Source organism: Drosophila busckii, chromosome 2R (genome assembly GCF_011750605.1).
Source record: "Drosophila busckii strain San Diego stock center, stock number 13000-0081.31 chromosome 2R, ASM1175060v1, whole genome shotgun sequence".
In the NCBI taxonomy this organism is placed as follows: Eukaryota; Metazoa; Arthropoda; class Insecta; order Diptera; family Drosophilidae; genus Drosophila; species Drosophila busckii.
This window is the reverse complement of record NC_046605.1, coordinates 2,145,648-2,167,577: the sequence shown is the minus strand read 5'-3', so window position 1 is coordinate 2,167,577 and position 21,930 is coordinate 2,145,648. Positions and strand designations below refer to the sequence as shown.

General features: G+C 37.1%; 5 protein-coding genes across 5 annotated transcripts; all 5 read left to right on the top strand.

The window, feature by feature from the left end:
* Nucleotides 1-23: 23 nt before the first annotated feature.
* Nucleotides 24-3,080, top strand: LOC108594925 (endoplasmic reticulum metallopeptidase 1-like). Its single transcript, XM_033293235.1, has 10 exons — nucleotides 24-44; nucleotides 103-375; nucleotides 592-779; nucleotides 837-921; nucleotides 974-1,247; nucleotides 1,368-1,687; nucleotides 1,741-2,106; nucleotides 2,159-2,305; nucleotides 2,364-2,861; nucleotides 2,919-3,080. Exons 1-10 carry the CDS (start codon nucleotides 24-26, stop codon nucleotides 3,078-3,080), a joined length of 2,334 nt encoding a protein of 777 aa, XP_033149126.1.
* Nucleotides 3,081-3,544: 464 nt separating this feature from the next.
* Nucleotides 3,545-6,651, top strand: LOC108594924 (endoplasmic reticulum metallopeptidase 1-like). Its single transcript, XM_017980060.1, has 9 exons — nucleotides 3,545-3,565; nucleotides 3,652-4,328; nucleotides 4,392-4,476; nucleotides 4,534-4,803; nucleotides 4,874-5,257; nucleotides 5,311-5,676; nucleotides 5,736-5,882; nucleotides 5,941-6,432; nucleotides 6,490-6,651. Exons 1-9 carry the CDS (start codon nucleotides 3,545-3,547, stop codon nucleotides 6,649-6,651), a joined length of 2,604 nt encoding a protein of 867 aa, XP_017835549.1.
* Nucleotides 6,652-8,052: 1,401 nt separating this feature from the next.
* On the top strand, nucleotides 8,053-11,138 carry LOC108594923 (endoplasmic reticulum metallopeptidase 1-like). The gene is made up of 7 exons (XM_033293234.1): nucleotides 8,053-8,109; nucleotides 8,172-8,848; nucleotides 8,911-9,265; nucleotides 9,372-9,755; nucleotides 9,815-10,198; nucleotides 10,391-10,915; nucleotides 10,977-11,138. Exons 1-7 carry the CDS (start codon nucleotides 8,089-8,091, stop codon nucleotides 11,136-11,138), a joined length of 2,508 nt encoding a protein of 835 aa, XP_033149125.1. The 5' UTR covers nucleotides 8,053-8,088.
* Nucleotides 11,139-12,154: 1,016 nt separating this feature from the next.
* On the top strand, nucleotides 12,155-14,012 carry LOC108594922 (endoplasmic reticulum metallopeptidase 1-like). The gene is made up of 4 exons (XM_033293233.1): nucleotides 12,155-12,175; nucleotides 12,483-13,159; nucleotides 13,224-13,578; nucleotides 13,659-14,012. Exons 1-4 carry the CDS (start codon nucleotides 12,155-12,157, stop codon nucleotides 14,010-14,012), a joined length of 1,407 nt encoding a protein of 468 aa, XP_033149124.1.
* Nucleotides 14,013-14,163: 151 nt separating this feature from the next.
* Nucleotides 14,164-15,395, top strand: LOC108595907 (endoplasmic reticulum metallopeptidase 1-like). The gene is made up of 3 exons (XM_033293256.1): nucleotides 14,164-14,446; nucleotides 14,496-15,125; nucleotides 15,190-15,395. The coding sequence occupies exons 1-3, from the start codon at nucleotides 14,195-14,197 to the stop codon at nucleotides 15,349-15,351; spliced, it is 1,044 nt and encodes a 347-aa protein (XP_033149147.1). The 5' UTR covers nucleotides 14,164-14,194; the 3' UTR covers nucleotides 15,352-15,395.
* Nucleotides 15,396-21,930: the final 6,535 nt, after the last annotated feature.

Sequence of the window (21,930 nt, the reverse complement as noted above, 5' to 3'; positions counted from 1 at the left end):
ATGAGAGCTAACCTTCAATTACGATGGGAGACAACGAGCAGCTGGTAAGGCAGTCAGATTTTAATATATCTGCTATAAGCTATGTTATATAATATCCTACAGATTTCGGAGCTGGCTCCCGAAGCATCAGCAAAAAAGCTACGGCAGCCACCCGCTGCCAAAGTTCCCTGGTGCTATGCCAATGGCTTTCTGCTCTTCTGGGGGCTTTTGTTCTTTGCTGTAGTCATACCGCTTTTCAATCGCCTGCCCACTGCTAATACTATGGAAGATGCCAAGAAAAATGTTTTCATTGCTGAGCGTGCCTATGCCAATTTATATACCTTATCTAATTTGGGCAATAAGATGGTTGGCAGCAAGATAAACGAAGTAGATGCTGTGAATTTTCTGCTTAAAGAGCTGCAGCTTATTAAGGCAAACTCTTTAAGCGACTATTTTGATATTGAAATTGATTTATCAAAAGCCACTGGTTCTTTTCCATACCAAACTTCCTTAAGTTATTACCAAGGCGTACAAAATATTGCTGTCAAATTCAGTTTCAAGAATAGCACAAGCAATTCTTATCTACTCGTGAATACACACTTTGATTCTAAGCCGGCTACACCATCTGCGGGAGATGCTGGCTTTATGGTTGCGGTTATGCTGGAGGTACTGCGTGTGATGTCAACTACCAGACAAGGATTTGAGCATCCCATTGTTTTCTTATTCAATGGCGCGGAGGAAATTGCCATGCAAGCTGCTCATGGCTTCATAACACAGCATAAATGGGCTAAAAACTGCAAGTAAGTTTTTATTCTTTCTTTAGATTTTCAGTTTGTTTTACTGTACATAACTTGCAGAGCGTTGGTGAATGTTGACGCTGCTGGCAGTGGCGGACGTGAAATACTCTTCCAAAGTGGACCTAACCATGCTTGGCTTCTAAAGGTAAGCTTAAGAAGATACTATTTTTATATTTGTTACAACTTCTGTCTTACAGTACTACAAAAAAAATGCTAAACATCCTTTTGCAACAACTTTGGGTGAGGAAATCTTTCAATCTGGAGTTATTCCATCCGACTCAGACTTTAGCATATTTAAGAAGTATATGCCCGGTTTGGATATGGGGCAGATCAAAAATGGTTATATTTATCATACCAAGTATGATGTTATTGATGTCATTCCGCGTGAATCTCTTCAAAATACTGGTGATAACATTTTAAGCATTGTCCGGGGCTTGTCAAACGCCACTGAACTATACGATACACAGGCAAGTAAACCGAAGATATATACTATTCTTTGATATAATTTTTTATGTATTTTTTAATAGGCATACACAAAAGGACAAGCTGTATTTTATGATTTTCTGGGTCTCTACTTCTTTCATTACTCAGCTGCAAACGGCCAAAACTTAAACTTTGCTGTTGCTGCTGTTGCTATTATGCTCATCTTTATTTCCATGTGGCGCATGGCTGCCAAGTCCGAAGTTTGTACTTCCTACGTGGCTCGTTGGTTTATGCTTCTGCTGGTGCTGCAGCTCGTCAGCTTTGTGCTGGGTCTAGCATTCCCTGTAGTTGTGGCTTATGTCTTTGACATGTTTGGTTTGTCTTTGACTTACTTCAGCACGCCTTGGCTCATGATTTGCTTATACGTTTGCCCCTCATTGCTTGGACTCTGCCTGCCGATCACCATCTACTTCTATTTCCAGCGTTGTGTAAGTTTACTCTCAAGACATAACGTACAACTTAGTAATCGATTAAATTACAGGGAAAGATCAGCGCTGCTTATCATCTACAATTGTCTCTACATGCTCAAGCTGTCATACTTGCTCTACTGATGGGAGGCATAACTTATTTAGGTTTCCGTTCTGCTTATATCTTCATGATTCCTGTTTTGTGCTATGTCTTGGCATTAGCCTTTAATCTGCTTACTACTTTCCATGATTGTGGTTATGCGTGGTCCGCTGTGGTGAAGCTGCTCCAGGTTATACCCTTTCTTTACTGCAGCTATCTTATCTACACATTTGTCGTTGTGTTAACGCCCATGCAAGGGCGCTCCTTTGACAAATCGAATCCAGATTTGCTTATTGCTGGATTGGTAGCTGTGGGCACTGTGCTTTCAATGGGATTTGTGGTAAGTTTTAAAATTTTACATCATGCAGAGGTTACTACTAATACTTTTCCAGATACCTTTGATCAACACATTCCGTCGTCCAAGTACAGTTATCATTACCCTGTTTGCCATCAGCGCTGTGGGAATGTATTTGGCCAGCAGCACTCAAATTGGTTTTCCCTATCGCCCTAAAACTAGTGGACAACGTGTATCTTATTTGGTAAGAAACTTAATCATAATACTTATTATTTCTTACTAAAAGTTATTGATCTTAACAGCAAGTACGCAATAAGTTTTACGAATACGATGGAACACTCAGTAAAGATGAGTCTGGATATCTGTTTAATATACTCGATCGACGTCGTGAACGTCCCTGGATAGGCACTAGGGTAAACCTGACTGGATTGCAAAGCATGAAAACTAGATGTAATGAGCATATGATGTGTGGTATGCCATTATTTGATTATCGATATGCTATGAATCGAGAAGCTTGTAAATTTTTGCCTCGCGACAAGCCCATTGAGCCCCCGGGCGAAGTCACATTGACACTGCTGAACAAGACGCTAACTACGGCTACTACAATGCGTTACTATTTCAATCTAACGGGTCCACACCAAATGAGCATATTTGTGAAACCTTACGAGGATGTCCGATTGAGCAATTGGTCCTTTTCGTTAGAATATTTGGAGAAGCCACCAGCAAAGCCCTTAGCCTATCATGTATGGATTAATGTGGGCATTGATGAGCCCGTAGTGATATTTTCCTTTGATATAACGGTAAATGCTTATAAGCTTAGCTATGCAGCAAATGTTACTAATATTTTCCTTTTGCAGAAGTCTAATGGTGACTTTAATGTGCCTTGCTATGAATTCGGCGCCTCTGGACATTGGATTCAGAACGAAGGCGATGAACTAAGTCAAAAGTTTGCTGCTTCATTCCCATCATATTCTATATTGGCTCAATGGCCGTCCTTCTATCAACGTTATATATTCTAATTCTGTGTACTTTAAGTATAAGAGAATAAACTATTGTATACGCAAACGGAGGAAATCCGATCAGAGAAATCGAATTCGTATATATGTAAATGGTTTATTGGATTTTATCTATATTCTCGCTTGAGGGGTCAGCAAAGAGTGATGATATTTCATAACTTATCTGTGTAATAAATATAAAATGATTTCATATTTATAACATAATTATTTGGTCCTTCTTAACCAAATTATTGGTTATCAGTTAGTAAATTTTATGGTTAAAATGTTATCGAAATTTAGACGACGATATTATAAACATTGTTTACAAGCGCTTCAATCAACGCATATGTGAGACTGTAATCATAAAACTGCTTTATCCAAATGATATGGTTTTTATCTTGATTCAAGCATGTATAAAATGCGCATAAGTTCGTTCAGCTTTTTAGTTTACAATATTTGGTAGACAAGAGTAGACAAACTTTGATACAATGGAGGACAAAGAGCAGCTGGTAAGGCATTTTAACTTTAATTTGAGCCGTTACACTAAAAAGTGTCTTTATTTTTCACAAAAACTATGTTATATCTTACTATACAGATATCGGAGCTGTCTCTCGAAGCATCAGAAGAAAAGTTAAAGCAGCAACCTGCTGCCAAAGTTCCCTGGTACTTTGCCAATGGCTTTCTGCTCTTCTGGGGGCTTTTGTTCTTTGCTGTAGTCATACCGCTGTTCTATCGTCTGCCCACTGCTAATACTATGGAAGATGCCAAGAAAAATGTTTTCATAGCTGAGCGTGCCTATGCCAATTTATATACCTTATCTAATTTGGGCAATAAGATGGTTGGCAGCAAGATAAACGAAGTAGATGCTGTGAATTTTCTGCTTAAAGAGTTGGAGCTCATTAAGGCAAACTCGTTAAAGGATTATTTTGATATTGAAATTGATTTATCAAAAGCCACCGGTTCTTTTCCATACAAAACTTCCGCAAGTTATTATCAAGGTGTACAGAACATTGCTGTCAAGTTCAGTTTCAAGAATAGCACAAGCGATTCTTATCTACTCGTGAATACACACTTTGATTCTAAGCCGGCTACACCTTCGGCGGGAGATGCTGGCTTTATGGTTGCGGTTATGCTGGAGGTACTGCGAGTGATGTCAACTACCAGACAAGGATTTGAGCATCCCATTGTATTCCTGTTCAATGGTGCAGAGGAGATTGCCATGCAAGCTGCTCATGGCTTCATAACACAACATAAATGGGCTAAAAACTGCAAGTAAGATTTTCTTCTTCATTAAGTTTTAAAATAGATTTGCTAATTACATTTTAATCGTCACAGAGCGTTAGTTAATGTTGAAGGTGGTGGCAGTGGAGGACGTGAGGTCCTTTTCCAAACTGGTCCTAATCATCCTTGGCTTGTTAAGGTAATAAATAAATCTCAAAACAATATCGAACTTTTTTACAATGCCTTTGATTTGCAGTACTACAAGCAAAATGCGAAGCATCCTTTTGCTACAACTTTAGCTGAGGAACTATTTCAAACTGGCATTATACCATCCGACTCAGACTTTACCATATTTAAGAAGTATATGCCTGGTTTGGATATGACGCAGATTATAAATGGTTATGTTTATCATACCAAATATGATGTTATTGATATTATACCGCGAGAATCTTTTCAAAACAGTGGTGATAATATTTTGAACATTGTGCGTGGCTTGTCAAATGCTACTGAGCTTCGTGATATAGGGGTGAGTTCTGATTTTATTTATTTGGCTTAGTAAAGTATTCCTTTACTTTTCTTTTCATCTTTTATCACAGGCACACAAAGGAGAGCATTCAATATTTTTTGATGTCTTGGGACTCTATTTTATCCATTATTCAGTTGCTAACGCCACAAATTTGAATTTTGCTGTCGCTGTTGCTACTTTTCTGCTGGTCTTTGTTTCTATGTGGCGCATGGCTGCCAAGTCTGAAGTTTCTACTTCCTACGTGGCACGTTGGTTTATCCTTCTGCTGGTGCTGCAGCTCGTCAGCTTTGTGCTGGGTCTAGCATTCCCTGTAGTTGTGGCTTATGTCTTTGACATGTTTGGTTTGTCTTTGACTTACTTTAGCACTCCTTGGCTTTTGATTTGCTTATACGTTTGCCCTTCATTGCTTGGACTTTGCCTGCCGATCACCATCTACTTTTATTTCCAACGTGGTGTAAGATTACTTTGAACAATTTACTTACAATTTATTAATCCATTAACTTACAGGGAAAGATCAACTGTGCTTATCATTTACAACTGTCTCTACATGCTCAAGCTATCATCGTGGCTCTACTGATGGGAGGCTTAACTTACTTGCGCTTCCGTTCCGCTTACGCCTTAATGATTCCGCTTTTGTTCTATATTTTGGCACTAGCCTTTAATCTGCTTACTACTTTGCATGACCGGGGCTATGCTTGGTCCGGTGTGTTGAAGTTTATTCAGATCATACCTTTTCTATATAGCAGCTATCTTATTTACACGTTTGTTGCTGTGTTGTTGCCAATGCAAGGTCGCTTTTTTAACGAATCGAATCCAGATTTGCTGATTGCTGGCTTGGTAGCTGTAGGCACTGTGCTTTCGTTGGGTTTTGTGGTAAGAATTTAATTTATACATTATGCTTTACTAAATAACTAACTAATATTACTTTCTAGATACCTTTGATCAACACTTTCCGTCGTCCAAGTACAGTTATCCTTACCCTGTTTGCCATCAGCGCTGTGGGAATGTATTTGGCCAGCAGCACTCAAATTGGTTTTCCCTACCGCCCTAAGACAAGTGGACAACGTGTATCCTACTTGGTAAGAATCATAATCATAATACTTATTAATTCATACTAAAAGTTATGGATCTTCATAGCAAGTACGCAATAAGTTCTACGAATACGATGGAACACTCAGCAAAGATGAGTCTGGATATTTGTTCAATTTGCTAGATCGACGTGGTGAGCGTCCCTGGATGGGTACTAGAGTAAACCTTACTGGGTTGCAAAGCATGAAAACTAGGTGTAATGAGCATATGATGTGTGGTATGCCATTATTTGATTATAGATATATTACACATCAAGAGGCTTGTAAATTTTTGCCTCGTGACAAGCCCATTGAACCCCCGGGCGAAGTCACATTGACGCTACTGAACAAGACGCTAACTACGGCTACCACAATGCGATACTATTTCAATCTAACGGGTCCACATCAAATGAGCATATTTGTGAAGCCCTATGAGGATGTCCGATTGAGCAACTGGTCTTTTTCGCTGGACTATTTGGAGAAACCACCAGCAAAGGGCTATCATGTTTGGATTAATGTGGGCATTGTTGACCCCACAGTGATATTCTACTTGGATATAACGGTAAATGGTTACAAGCTTAACTATGCAGCAAATATTACTGATATTTTCCTTTTGCAGAAGTCTAATGGTGACTTTAATGTGCCTTGCTATGAATTCGGCGCCTCTGGACATTGGATTCAGAACGAAGGCGATGAACTAAGTCAAAAGTTTGCTGCTTCATTCCCATCATATTCTATATTGGCTCAATGGCCGTCCTTCTATCAACGTTATATATTCTAGTTCAATGTACTTAAATTATAATAAAATATTCTGAATCATTTGTACTTACATGTAAAAGCGTTGGTATTTTAGCATAGCTTATGGTTAGGCTGTCGAGCAAAGCCGCTGGGAAAAAGCTGTAAACATTATTAAGTAATCAATACCTCAATTAATAACGAATTATAGCTTTAGTAAGTATTAGAGACTAAGACAAGTTTAAGCATTAGTTTATTATCAAAGTTCATACTCGCGCTAATTGCATTCAACTTACGATGTCTTAATTATCATTGATTATACTATAAAGTAAATATCATAACAAGGGGCTCGTACTCATAGAACGCTTGGCAACTGCTCTATATGGACAAGCGACATTATAAATTTATCAAACGATAAAATTGATAAAACTATAAAACTTAAAAACATTATAAAACAATCAACATGTTGTCCAAAGCGTGTTTCAAATTAAATTGTAAACTCATAAATTTATGCTTATTAATTATAATAATAAAAACTAAATGAATGTTTACACAAAAAATCGAAATAGCTATATCTTATCTATAATCAATCAATATACTTCAACACTTTCCTAGTATAAACTGCTTCGAAGCTTCTATAAAATGAATCACAGAACTTACTCTGATCAATATTAAGTTTGCAAAACCCCCATTAGCTGCGTATACTAACCCAAATTGGTAACAATCATTTTAAAGTTGTGGTGGGTCTGCTTTGATAACAATAATTAATGAAATTATTAGGGACGAAATCAGCTTTTGCAAATAGCAAATGAGAGCAAACCCATAAAGTTCGGAACACCTTAAGTCTAGGCGCATGCAAAGCGCTTGTAAAAAACATAGCATCTAATCAATTATCGGCATATCTTTAAATGATATAGTATATTTGATATATGTTTGATTAGTGTTTATATGTACCTGAAGCACTTAAACAATAAATCAGATATAAATTTTTATGTTGGGCATATCGAAAAGTTGTTAGATATCTTTAGTGAAATAAAGTGTAAATAAAAAAATATGTTGGAAAAACTGTTAAATAAAAAATTTTTAAACTTAAATAATAATATTTTAATATTGTAAAAAATTTACAGAAATAATGGTAACAAGACGACAACCAAAAGAAATGAAAAATTTAGTTGTGAATGAAAGTTAAAGTTAAGTCTTTGACTGATTCGAAAAACTAATTGAGCCACCCATGTTTGCTTTTTTATCATTTCTCAAATTTATATGATTTAATTAACACCCAACATAAAATATATGCCGAAAATTTAAGTTTTGCATGTAGCTTATCAATTGATTGCCTTCATAAATATATTTATTTAAATGGGCTTTTAAATATCCAATCTTTATGATATCCTACGCTGGTTTGCTATAAATTAAGGTGAAATACAAGACTTGCTATGTAGTTTCCATTTGGAGTGCGTCAAGTTCACTGTAGCAGACAACCATGGGAGACAAGGAGCAGCTTGTAAGAAAAATATACAAGCCTTTTCATTGCAATTTATTAATTTCAAAATAACTTTAATTTAGATAACAGACGAGTGCTTGGAATCAAGCAAAATTGTGGTTAAGAAACAGCCTGCTGCCAAAGTGCCTTGGTACTTTGCCAGCGGCTTTCTGTTCTTCTGGGGACTTTTGTTCTTTGCCATTGTAATACCACGCTTCTATAAGCTGCCTCAGGCCAATACCATGGAGGATGTCAAAAAGGGTGTCTTCATTGCCGAACGTGCCTACAAAAATCTCTACCATTTGGTAAACATTGGCACCAAAGTTACAGGCTCTGTGCAAAATGAAAATCAAACGGTCAGCTATATACTACAAGAGCTAGAGGCTATAAAGGCTGCCTCCTTGCAGGATCTTTTTGATATAGAAATTGAAGTAGCTCAAGGTTCAGGCGCTTTTGTACGAGGTAATTATCTCAATATGTACCGAGGTGTCCAGAATATTGTGGTCAAGTTCTCAACGAAGAATTCAACAAGTGAAACATATCTGCTGGTCAACAGTCATTTTGACTCCAAGCCAGCAACACCTTCTGCAGCAGATGCTGGTTCTATGGTGGTTACTATATTGGAAGTACTACGTGTTATGTCGACGACAAGGCAAAGATTTGATCATCCCATTATTTTCTTGATGAATGGCGCTGAAGAAATGGGCTTGCAAGGCGGACATTGTTTCATGACTACACACAGATATGCCAAGTACTGCAAGTGAGTTGAAAATTTATATTTAACTCTATAGAAATTATATTAATTTACATATATTTTTTAAGAGCTGTGATCAACTTGGAAGCCGCTGGCAGCGGTGGCAAGGAAGTGCTTTTCCAGAGCGGTCCCAGACACGCCTGGTTAATGAAGTACTATCAGAAACTCATTAAGCATCCTCTGGCAACGGCTATGGCTGAGGAAATCTTTCAATCCGGCATTATACCCTCTGATACGGACTTCACCACATTTAGCAAATACATGCCTGGCTTTGATTTTGCACAGTTCATCAATGGTTATGTCTATCATACAAAATATGATCTGCTGGACAGAATTCCACGCGAATCCTTGCAGAATACTGGCGATAACACATTGAGCCTGGTGCGCGGCATGGCAAATGCCACCGAGCTGTATGATACTGCGGTAAGTAATACAAAATAATATGAGAAAAGGACCTACTCCAAAAGTCTGTAACTTTGTGTGTCTACTTAGAGAATTTATATCAATTCTTATTTATCCTATTCTATAGGCCTACAAAAACGGAACTACTGTCTTCTTTGACTTCTTGGGGCTGACTCTGGTGCAATACCCTCTTGCCACTGCCAAGAATTTGAACTTTGGTGTCGCAGCTGCTGCCGTGCTGCTGGTTTTCATTTCCATGTGGCGCATGTCGTCCATGTCTGAAGTCACCATTTGCAACGTGATTGTCCGTTTTATCCTCGTGCTTGTTCTACAACTCGTCAGCTTCGTGCTGAGTTTGGCGTTGCCTGTGGCTGTGTCTTATGTCTTCGACATGTTTGGCATGTCCTTGACTTACTACAGTACTCCTTGGTTGATGATTTGCCTGTACGTGTGCCCCTCTCTGCTGGGACTTTCTCTTCCCATCACCATCTACATGTACTTCCAGCGCAACGTAAGTTATTTACTCATCTCTATGCAAAACTATTTTTAATAATGCTTGCTTTCTTATAGGGCAAAAATCTGCGCTGCTTATCATTTGCAATTGGTACCTCCATGCTCAAGCTATCATTCATGGGTCTGCTTGCTGTGGGCGTCACTTACTTGGGCTTCCGTTCTGCTTTTATTTTTATGATTCCACTTTTATTCTACGTGGTGGCCTTGGCTTTCAATCTGTTGACTACTTTGCATGATCGTGGCTATGCCTTGGTCTGGAGTGATCAAGGCAACTCAGATTATTCCCTTTCCTTTATAGGCAGCTCTCACATCTTATCTGTTTCGTCGTGGCCCTTGGTTCCCATGCAGGGACGCTTCAGGCGCTTGCATTCGAAATCCAGATATGTTGATTTCAGGGTCTTGTTGCATTTGGGTACAGTGCTTCTCTCATTCAGCTTTGTGGTAAGTGCAAACAAAATATTCTTACTCCAATAGCTAGCTCAAAGTGCTATATATATATTATAGATACCGCCTTATCAACACATTCCGTCCGTCCCAAGCACCGTGATCGTTTCACACTTCTTGCCATCAACGCTGTAGGGAATGTATTTGGCTAACCAGCACCCAAATTGGTTTCCCCTTATCGTCCGAAAGACCAATGTACAACGCGTTTCTTATATGGCTGTTAGAAATCGTTTCTATGAATACGATGGCACTCTAAGCAAGGATGAGTCTGGTTATCTATTCAACTTCCAAGATCGTCGCATGGAAAGAGCTTGGCTGGGAACCAGAGTTAACCTAACTGGCCTGCAGAGCATGACTGCAAGATGCCAGAACCATATGATGTGTGGCATGCCTTTGTTTGATTCCCGTTATGTTAAAAATCGTCTACAAAGCAAATTCTTGCCACGCACTGAGCCTGTTATGCCACCAGGCATAACTACACTCGAGCTGGTTAATAAGACAATGGTTAATTCTACCGTAGCACGTTTCGAGTTCGAAATGACGGGTCCACCATATATGAGCATATTCTTCCAAGCCTATGAGTATGTAAAAATCGTCAATATGTCATTCCCTGGAGACTACTTGCAGAAACCACCACCACATCCATTGGCCCATCATATTTACATTGTCTGCGGCAAGGATAGCTCACCGATTAAATTCCACATTGATTTAATGGTAACTAATTTATCTAACTAATTTCTTAATCGATATTTAACTAACTCTGTTTTCATATTAGAAATCTGATGCTGACTTCAAGGTGCCATCTATGGAATTGGGCAGCTCTGGACATTTTGTTACTGGAGATAATGATCCGGAAACTGTTAGGTTCTCTTCCACATTCCCCTCGTATGCAGTGCAAGCTTTCTGGACAGCTAGTTATACAAGACATATATTTTAATCATATTTCTTTACTATATGTATACATTATACATACAAATATCAAAATATAAGCAAAAGTTTACATATTGTACATCTATGTTTATGAATATAAGAGTTTGACCTGATGGATTGTCAAAATTTGAGCTTTCTAAAGATAGTTGACTAGCAATAATCTTTTGACTCATAATAGTTGAAATATTTGCACTCGGTTTGAATACAATCAGTCCAAGGCGTGTCTAAATTATCATTAAACAATAAATACAAAGTATATATCATAACAAGGGGCTCGATCATGTAGTACGCTAGGCAACAGCTTTATATGGACACACGACTCGTCTAGTTAACGATGAAATTAATAAATTTATTAAGCTGTAAAACAATTAAAATGTTATCTAAAGCGTGTTTCAAATGAAATTGATTAGAAGCTATATAAACTGAATCAAGGCACACTCTGATAAAAATAAAATTTGCAAAATCCCCATTATCTTTGTATAATAAGCCAAATTGACAACAATCATTTGAAAATTGTGGTAGGTCTGCTTTGATTATAATTGATAAAGAAAATTTCCAAGCTTAACGGTTACAAATAGCAAATGAAAGCAAGCCCGTAAGCATCATCTTCAGTCCCAACCTAATCAATTATCGGTATATCTATAAGTGATCTATGTTTGATTTTAAACAATTCATCAAATATTAATTTATATGTTGGGCTTGTTCTTGTTCTTAGAACTTAAAGAAAAATTAACTTAATGAACTTTTCTTGCCAAATTCAGGAACTTATTAAGCCACCCGTGCTTTTTTTTTTTCAAATTTATATGACTTAATTAACACCCAACATAAAATATATGCCGGAAATTTGAGTTTTGCATGTAGATTATCAATTGATAGCCATCATAAATATATTTATTTAAATGGTCTATTAAATATCCAATCTTTATGATACCCTACGCTGGTTTGCTATAAATGAAGTTGATATTAGACGCTTGCTATGTAGTTTCCACTTGGAGCGCGTTGAGTTCATTGCAGCAGACAAGCATGGGAGACAAGGAGCAGCTGGTAAGCATTATACCAAACACAAATCTTTAAATTTATTACGCACTCGCTCGGTTGTTATTTAATTTCTACTATATATTTTTATTCTATAAACAAAATATAAAAAGCTTTATTACCTTCATTGGGAGTTCTTTGGATAAACACAACTCTGCCTATCGTAATTAGATTTGCTTCGGTTTTTGCGATTGCAGTTCATGAATTTAACGTACGTGGTGCATAGTACTAGCAACTGAGCAAGTTGACTCACCTTGCAAAAAGAAGAAGAACAAACTTTACCAGAAACTAATTTCTAATGCCTTCTTTAAATTAGATGTCTGACGAGTGTTTGGAATCAAGCAAAAATGTGGTTAGAAAGCAGCCTGCTGCCAAAGTGCCTTGGTACTTTGCCAACGGTTTTCTCCTCTTCTGGGGACTTTTGTTCTTTGCCGTTGTAATACCCCGCATGTATAAACTGCCCCAGGCCAACACTATGGAAGATGCCAAAAAGGGAGTTTTTATAGCCGAACGTGCCTACAAAAATCTTTACCATCTGGCAAACATTGGCCCCAAGGTTACAGGAACTGAGGAAAATGAAGTTCAGGCGCTCAACTTTATACTAAAAGAGCTGGAGGCTATAAAGGCGGCCTCGTTGCAGGATCTTTTTGATATAGAAATTGAAGTAGCCCAAAGTTCAGGCGCTTGGGTACGCGGTACTTATCTCAATATGTATCAAGGCGTGCAAAACATTGTGGTCAAGTTCTCCACAAAGAATTCAACAAGTGAAACATATCTGCTTGTCAACAGTCATTTTGACTCTGGGCCAGGATCACCTGGAGCTGCGGATGCTGGCTGCATGGTGGTCACCATGTTGGAAGTACTGCGTGTTATGTCCACCACCAGGCAAAGATTTGATCATCCCATTATTTTTCTATTGAATGGTGGCGAAGAACTGGGTTTGCATGGCGGACATGCGTTCATGACAACACACAGATATGCCAAGTACTGCAAGTGAGTTTTAAATTCTAATTCAGCTCTTCCGAAATTATATTAAATTGTCATTTATTTTTTTAAGAGCTGTGATCAACTTGGAAGCCGCTGGCAGCGGTGGCAAGGAAGTGCTTTTCCAGAGTGGTCCCAGACACGCCTGGTTAATGAAGTATTACAAGAAATTTGCTAAACATCCTTTAGCTACAGCTATGGCTGAGGAGATCTATCAATCCGGCATTATACCTTCCAATACGGACTTTACCACATTCAGCAAATACATGCCAGGCTTTGATTTTGCTCAGTTCATCAATGGATATGTGTATCATACCAAATATGATGCATTGGATAGAATACCACGAGAATCTTTACAGAATACCGGTGATAATATATTGAGCATAGTACGCGGCATGGCAAATGCCACTGAGCTGTATGATACTGCGGTAAGTAATACTGAATATTTTGAAATACGAAGAAGAGTATCTCGAAATCGACCGTTAACTTTGTGTTTTACCCATTCTAGGCTTACAAAAGCGGAACTACTGTCTTCTTTGACTTCTTGGGCCTGACTCTGGTGCAATATCCCCTTGCCACCGCCAAGAATTTGAACTTTGGTGTTGCAGCTGCTGCAGTGCTGCTGGTCTTCATTTCCATGTGGCGCATGTCGTCCATGTCTGAAGTCACCATTTGCAACGTGATTGTCCGTTTTATCCTCGTGCTTGTTCTACAACTCGTCAGCTTCGTGTTGAGTTTAGCGTTGCCTGTAGCTGTGGCTTATGTTTTTGACATGTTTGGCATGTCCTTGACTTACTACAGTACTCCTTGGTTGATGATTTGCCTGTACGTGTGCCCCATACTTTGTTCAGCTTCTTATTAAATAGTTTTTAGTGCCAACATTTTGAACTAATGAATTTTTATAGAAACAATTAAATAATTGCTTGCTTTCTTCGAAACATTTAAATAAGAGTAAGCCTAAGACATAGCCATGCTCAAGCTATCATCATGGGTCTGCTTGCTGTGGGCGTCACTTACTTGGGCTTCCGTTCTGCTTTTATTTTCATGATTCCACTTTTGTTCTACGTGGTGGCCTTGGCTTTCAATCTGTTGACTACTTTGCATGATCGCGGCTATGCTTGGTCTGCAGTGATCAAGGCAACTCAGATTATTCCTTTCCTTTATGGCAGCTATCATATCTATCTTTTCGTCGTGGCTTTGGTGCCCATGCAGGGACGTTCTGGCTTTGCATCAAATCCAGATATATTGATTGCAGGTCTTGTTGCTTTGGGTACAGTGCTTTCTCTCAGCTTTGTGGTAACAAAATATTTTACCCAATAGTAGCTCAATCTATATATATTTATAGATACCCCTTATCAACACATTCCGTCGCCCAAGCACCGTGATTTTCACACTTCTTGCCATCAACGCTGTAGGAATGTATTTGGCTACCAGCACCCAAATTGGTTTCCCCTATCGTCCAAAGACCAATGTACAACGCGTTTCTTATATGGCTGTTAGAAATCGTTTCTATGAATACGATGGCACTCTAAGCAACGATGAGTCTGGTTATCTATTCAACTTTTACGATCGTCGCATGGAAAAACCTTTCCTAGGAACCAGAGTTAACCTAACTGGCCTGCAGAGCATGACTACAAGGTGCCAGAAGCATATGATGTGTGGCATGCCTTATGTTAGAAATCATCAACAAAACCGTTTCTTGCCACGCACTGAGCCTGTTGTGCCACCGGGCTCAACAACACTTGAGCTGGTTAATAAGACAATGGTTAATGCTACCGTAGCGCGTTTTGTGTTCGAAATGACGGGTCCACCATATATGAGCATATTCTTCCAACCCTATGAGGATGTAAAAATTGTCAATTTGTCATTCCCCGGAGACTACTTGCAGAAACCACCACCATATCCGTTGGCCTATCATATTTACATTGTCTGCGGCAAAGACAGATCACCAATTGTATTCTCCATTGATTTAATGGTAAGTTAGCATCTAGGTAACTAATTTATTAATGCATATTTAACTTACTCTGTGCATTTATTAGAAATCTGATGCTGACTTCGAGGTGCCAGTCCTTCAACTGGGCACATCTGGACGTTGGGATGCTGACAAGGGTGATGCTGAAACTGCCAGATTTGCTTCCACATTCCCTTCGTTTACAATGGTAGATCAATGGATAGCTAGTTATGAAAGATATATATATTAGTTATAGTTTTAATTAACTATATATTAAGGCATATCTAGCAAATAGCAAACATACAACAAGAAATTTATTATTTCCAATTGGCTTAGTCAAGACACAAGCATGTGATAGTGCCTTGGATAAAATAAGCGAGTGCACTAACCTTTTAAGCAAAGACACTTGCCTGGTGCGAGTTTCGGCTGATTTTTTTGCGGCGAATTCGAGCTGATAAATAAAAGTCAATTTTTAAAATTCAAATAAGTAATATAAAAAAATACGTCGCTTATATAAAATATGTAATTAAAAAATAAATTATATTAATGAAAAAAATACGATTTAAGCTGCAATATCCGTTTTTAAGCTTATTTTTATTTCTATTTAAATTGATGGTCTACTCTGTACCACAGCAATTATTTTTACAACAAGTGGCAGCCACAAACAAAAGCAGCTCCAAATCCAATTTGTGTCAAAGTAAAGCTAACACAGAGGAAAATTGTTCAAAACAAGGCGAGGTCAATATTAAACATGAGCAATTGATGGCAGTACACGCTGAACAGCAGACAAAAGAAAGGGCAACAGTTGCAGGCATTCGACTTGAAGATACACTTGGTCAACTACACTGTTAAGCTTTATTTAAGTTTAAGAAGCATTCGCTTAACGATTGCCTTACTAAAAATACCCTCGTTATTTATTTAATATTAAAGTGTATGCAATTTGTCCAACAATCTGCACATTAACTGGAAGACAAATTTACTTGGTGTCTTAGGCGCCCCAAGCATGTACGCATTTAGCCATAGATTAACAGATTGTTAGTTAGTCCCAGGCTCGGCTGTAACTAGCAATTAACACGCTGAGGTCAAGTCGTGCTCGCCATTGGCGCTCATTACAATGGAGCAGCAAATGTTACCATATGCTCAACAATAACAATAACAACAAGAAAACAAAAAGCAAACGAAATTATCATATTTACGAGTTCCTGTTTCGCATGGGCCTCCACATCATCTGCACTTGTTGCGGCTTTCGTGAGACACACACAGCTTCAAAAGCTTCTGCGCTGACAGCTGAGAATCGGAAGTAAAGTATGTGCGCCAAGAATTTTGATGATTTCTAGAGTACTCTACTCAGTTGGCATTTAAGAAGGGAATTGTCTATTTTTGGCATACCCAAGTGCTCTAGAAGTGAGCTCAGTACGTATTTGTTATGACTATACATAGAAAAATTAACATATTGTTTGTAAATAGAATTTGCCTATAGCTTTAGACTTGCTAATGCAGATTTATGACTACTATGCATAGTTATAAGCTTATGGATTTAAGCTTTCAACCATAAATAAAATAAAGTCTTTCAGCTGGTGTCATTTGCACAGCATGCAATATAATTTATGCATGTGACTAATTTGCCAATGCGTTAATCGTCGGCCTTTTAGCTTAATTAATTTGCTGACAGCTCGCCAGTTAGTTAAAGTCCACACTCATTTAAATGCACAAGAAATCATACTTGGATTACATAAAAAGCAAAAAGTAAAACAAACAAATAAAACACTTTCACCATAAATTATTGTTTTGGCGCTGCCGACAATAAAGTTTTAATAAATATTTATAGTTAATTATGGCTGTGTGCTAGAGATTGATTGACCACAAAATTGCAATCAAACAGCAAAATGTCTGAAACTTCTCTCTGGGTTAACCGCATAGCACAGACAAATTACAAAGGTCTTTTAGATACGAGAGAGGCTTTGACTTTTTGTTGACATTGTGCTGGCATTCCAGACATTTTTAGCTTGAAATTTGCATATGAGGTTGACTTTATGCCCGCTAGGCGCATTCATTAGCTTAATTGGGGGAATTTTCCTGTTAGACAGCAAAAAGTAAATAGCACATGTCTATTAATAAAGCACTGACTAAATCAGTATACATATATAATTAACAAAAATTAAGCTAAAATATAAGCCAAAACTAAAACGGTTATTGACTTAATGGATGCATGCAGCTAAGCTATACACTTTATTTTTATGCTCCATAGCAACTAATTGTTGACTTTTAAGTTAAGTTGTGAAGGTTTTTGCATTAACAGTGGCAATTTTGTTTACACATATTTTTAAGCCGCAGCAATTCATATTATTTATTTTTATTTTTGGCAACAATTAACATTGAGCATATTTATTATTTGGCCCCAACAAATTAATGTATTTTTAATTTAATTTTTTTTCATAAACAAAAGCCAACGACTTTGCAAAGACTTTGGGCGCACTTAAGAGCTAATTGCTTGGCCTTTCGCAGGCGTTGCTAATACAGTTGTCAATTGAAGCTCAGAATTTAATAAATTAAAGGTCGGCATTATGCTTGAATATATTTCATAAGTTCAAGTTCAGTGAGTTTGCTGTTATTTGATATTTTGTTGGCTATCATTAATTTTGTCAGCTCTTTGGCTGCTGTGTGTGCAAATTATTAATTATTTAATTGACAAGCTTAAAGAGTTGTTAATCAAATGCTTTGGCTATGCTTTGGCGCCAGTTGCTAGTCCTTGTCATTTAAATTTAAGTTCATTAAACTGCCAAGATACAAAAATTAACATAAAAATGCGTGCACAGTCATAAAATTATGTTGTAATATGTTATTTGGGGCGTGGCGCGTCTGAGCGCACATGGCGGCGTATGCGCAATTTAGCTACAAAAATTCGCCGCTGGCTATTTATATTCAGGTTGCTTTGTTTTTCTTTTCATTTTTTTATTATAAACATTTGTTTAAAGGCCATTGTCAAAAAAGTAAATGTTGCAAATAATACGCATAATTAACAAATGATAGCCAAAATGTAAAGGGCGTAAACCATTCAGCCAAAGTTGTAGCTAAAATGTGATGAATTTGTTGATCTGTTAGTGTGCATAAATTTTTAACTATCGTAAATGTTTAAGGTTTTAAATTTTAAGCACTAAATGTTGTCATTACATTTTTGAAAGTTTTTTTCTAAATTAAGTGCGCTTAACTAGTTTTAATATGAGAGCTTGTTTAAAAATTACAATAAATCTTGCAGTATTTAACTACAGTGAAAACTCAATAATGCAGCTCAAATCATTAACAAATTTTTTGCATTGTGGTAAACAAAAATTGAATTGAAGCAACTACAATTCAAAGCAATTTATGTTGCCAATTAGCGGCTGTAGCATTTAACGCAAGTTTACTGTATTTGTATACTAAATCAAATCCAGGGTATATGCCCTCAAGCTAAGCAGCTGGGTTAAACCATAAAAGAAATTAAAGAAAACAAGTGCAGCAAAAATAAATATAAGAATATCCAAGGTCAATTTGGCAGCGTGGCATGCAACAATTTAGTTTGGGGGTATGACAGCAGCCAATGCTTGATTGCAGATGCTCCGTTGCTTATTGTTGTTGTTGTTGTTGTTGTTGCAGCTGCTGGCTGTTGAGCTGACTGCCTGGCGGCATATTTTATTTCTTCATTATGTACGAAACAATAAAATTTAATTGAACGTTAAATTTAAAACGTAGCACGAGCTCCACTTAAAAGGAGCAAATTAACGCATTGTTGCAAAAAAACAAAAAAAAATAAAAAGGAAAATTAAATAAACAAATATGCAAATTGGCGAAAAGACAGCAGTGCACAAGGTGCCAGACAAATTAAAACAGCATTTAAAATTTACGAGAGTTAAAATAAAAAAAAATACAAAGATTATAAAGCGTGTTGAATGCATGATAATTTTTTTAAATGCTTGTTAAATTATGTGGGCGTATTTACAGCTGGCAAAGATGAATCTTCGCAGCATAATATCAATCAATGCAACAATTGATTTATAACAAAAAAAAAAAACCAAACGATTGACCTTCACATAAATTGTTAATGTAAAGCACTGCAGAATTATGTTTTATATACGAAAAACTAATAATGCTGACAGGCAAACAAGCTGTAAATTAATGCGCTTACAACAATATTTTGGAATTGTTGCTTACACAATTACAAAGCGCGGCACTGTGAACATATTATTAAATGTATATTGCAGGTTGTTTGTAATTTGAATTTGTTGTTCATTGCATTTGATGTTAGCCATCGTTATAGTTTACTTCCCATGCTTAATGATGAGTAACAATAAATATTTTTGTTTAATTTATGCAGCCACAAAGCAAACAAGAACAAGTTGAATTCAATATAAAAAAAATGTGTTGCTATTGTGTAGGTTGTATCTGATTCATGCCGACCTTCTTAAGCTGTAAATCTGATATAACTTTTACACACACAAACAACATTTAAGGTAATCTTTTGGCTGAACTCAAAGTCAATGGTATAAGCCAGGGGAACATTTTTTAGTGTATACATCCTAATTTTAGTCATATCCAACACAGTCACAGGCAATTTACAACGACACCAATAAGCTTCATAAATTCTAGATTTTAGCAGCAGCAGCAACAACAACAACAAGTCAAAATATTTATTGTTGTTAGCTGGCTAGTAAAAACCCAAAATTCACATCCGCCTACACAAGCTTGCGCGCGCTCTCTGTGTGCGATCTGTGCCCAAAACTCAATTTGAATTTCATTTTACATCTATAGCGCGTCTTCATCAGCAGCAGCAGCAGCTACAGCATTAGCATTAGCATTATTTAGGGCATTTCTCAATGCGCGAATTTTCTGACATTTGCATTTTGTAGTTTATTGCCGCGCGTTGTTTAATTTTTGTTTAAATAAATATATTGACTAAATAAATGTTTTAAACTATTAGCATAGCTATAAAAATATATTAGATTTAAGTAGCGAATTTTAGTGCAATTTCTAGTAGTCACCGCATAAGGTAGAAGCTATAAAAGTATCACTCTATGTTCTAGGAAAGCTTTTAAAATGTGCAAAAGTAGCTGTTGCTCACTTTATGTTGTATAGCGTTTAAAAGCTGTAAATTTTCTAGCTAAAAAATAGCTACAATAGTTTAAATAATACTATAGTTATTTATATTGTGCTGCAGACTTGTTCAGCGACTTTAGAATTTAGCTTTGCAGCGAATTTGAATGTCCTCAGGTTGAAGTCTTTGCTATTTATTTATTTAGCTATCAATAGAAATCATTGCTCATGAGCTAGTTATCGATAGTATCGATTAATTAAATGTTATGAAGCTATTGTTGTTTAAAATCATGTTTACTAATTTAATTTATTAATAATATTTATTACATTTTTATTGCTATTAGCGCATGCTTCACCCAAAACTCTTTAAGTGCACTTACGCTAAATCCCTTGATTGTGCAAAATTTAGCTCATTAATTTTTTATTGCCACAACTGCTGGCGCCCAGCGCCCCCTTCCATTCTAATCCAACACCCAATTGTTATTGCGCAGACGCCATTTAAACTGGACGCTGGGTGGCAAGACTTTTATTGTACAGCTGCATAGAGGAGACAGCCTGTAATTATCGCAAGCAGCAGTGGCCACTGCCAAAGTGTTGGGCAGGGGGAGTAGGTCATAGTAGCTGACTGGCTGCTTGACCATTTGCCATTTTTAGCTGGAGTCGTGTGCAATTAGCGTTGAGTGCAATGCGTTTGCCTGACGCACTGATGTGCAGCTGTCCAGAGAGTTGCCTACAAGTCATAGATATGAGCCCAGGCGAACATTCAAGCTGTCAGTGGCTGTCATAGAGCGTTAGACATGGCACCGCCTCTAAATAGACGCAGCGGGGCGAGCAGCAGCAGCAGCTACAAGAGTTCAACTGTCTGTCTGTCTGTCTATTTGGCTTGGCGCGTCTTTTGTTCTACGAAAACTCTTTCATAATGCTCCATTAAATTTTATGCTTTCATAGATCAAGATGAACAAATAAATTTTGAGTCTGTGCGACGAGAGCTGAGAGCTGAGAGATTTGTTGTTGTTGTTTGTTGTTGTTGTCTTACATATTGTGCAGTATTTCTTTTGGTTGAGGTCTCAAGCGTCCAAAAAGCAAATGCTGCCCAACCAGCCGTTGAAATGAACTTGAGCCCCACCAAAACATCAAAACAACAACAACAATTACAACTAGTTTGTAGTCTCATGTGTGTGTGTATGTGTGTGTGTCTTGTAGCTCTGGCCCAGTTTCCACTGGCTGCTGCATCTGCTAAGCTAAGCTAAGGTTTTTAAAAAACCACATTCTGAACGGAAGCGCTTTGTTTAACGCGCCTCAGACATTGCAAATTGCACTCTATGAATGGGTATACCTAATATCTAATTAAAAATGCTATGAAAGAGAAATTTAAAAAACATTTATGCAAGGCAAAAATCATAAAATTTATTTGTATCCAGAAGCTATAAAAATTTAAATCAAATCAGTAAAAACTCAATTCTGAACTATCTATAAAACTGAAAGTTTTACTTTTCTGGGCAAGGCAACAGCTCCAATTAAAACAAACAGAAATCTGATTTTAATGCATAATATTAGCATTATATTATATAAGCTTACTACCTCAGTAACCATCTGGGTTAAATTAAATATTATATTAAATTATAATTAAATATTGTAAGTAACCAATTGGGTTAAATTAAATATTATAGATCTCTTTCCTTCTCCTTTCCTAATACACTCAGTCATAAATAAAATATAAATATTAATTATAAGCAAAATTTGAAAACATTATAAATACTAA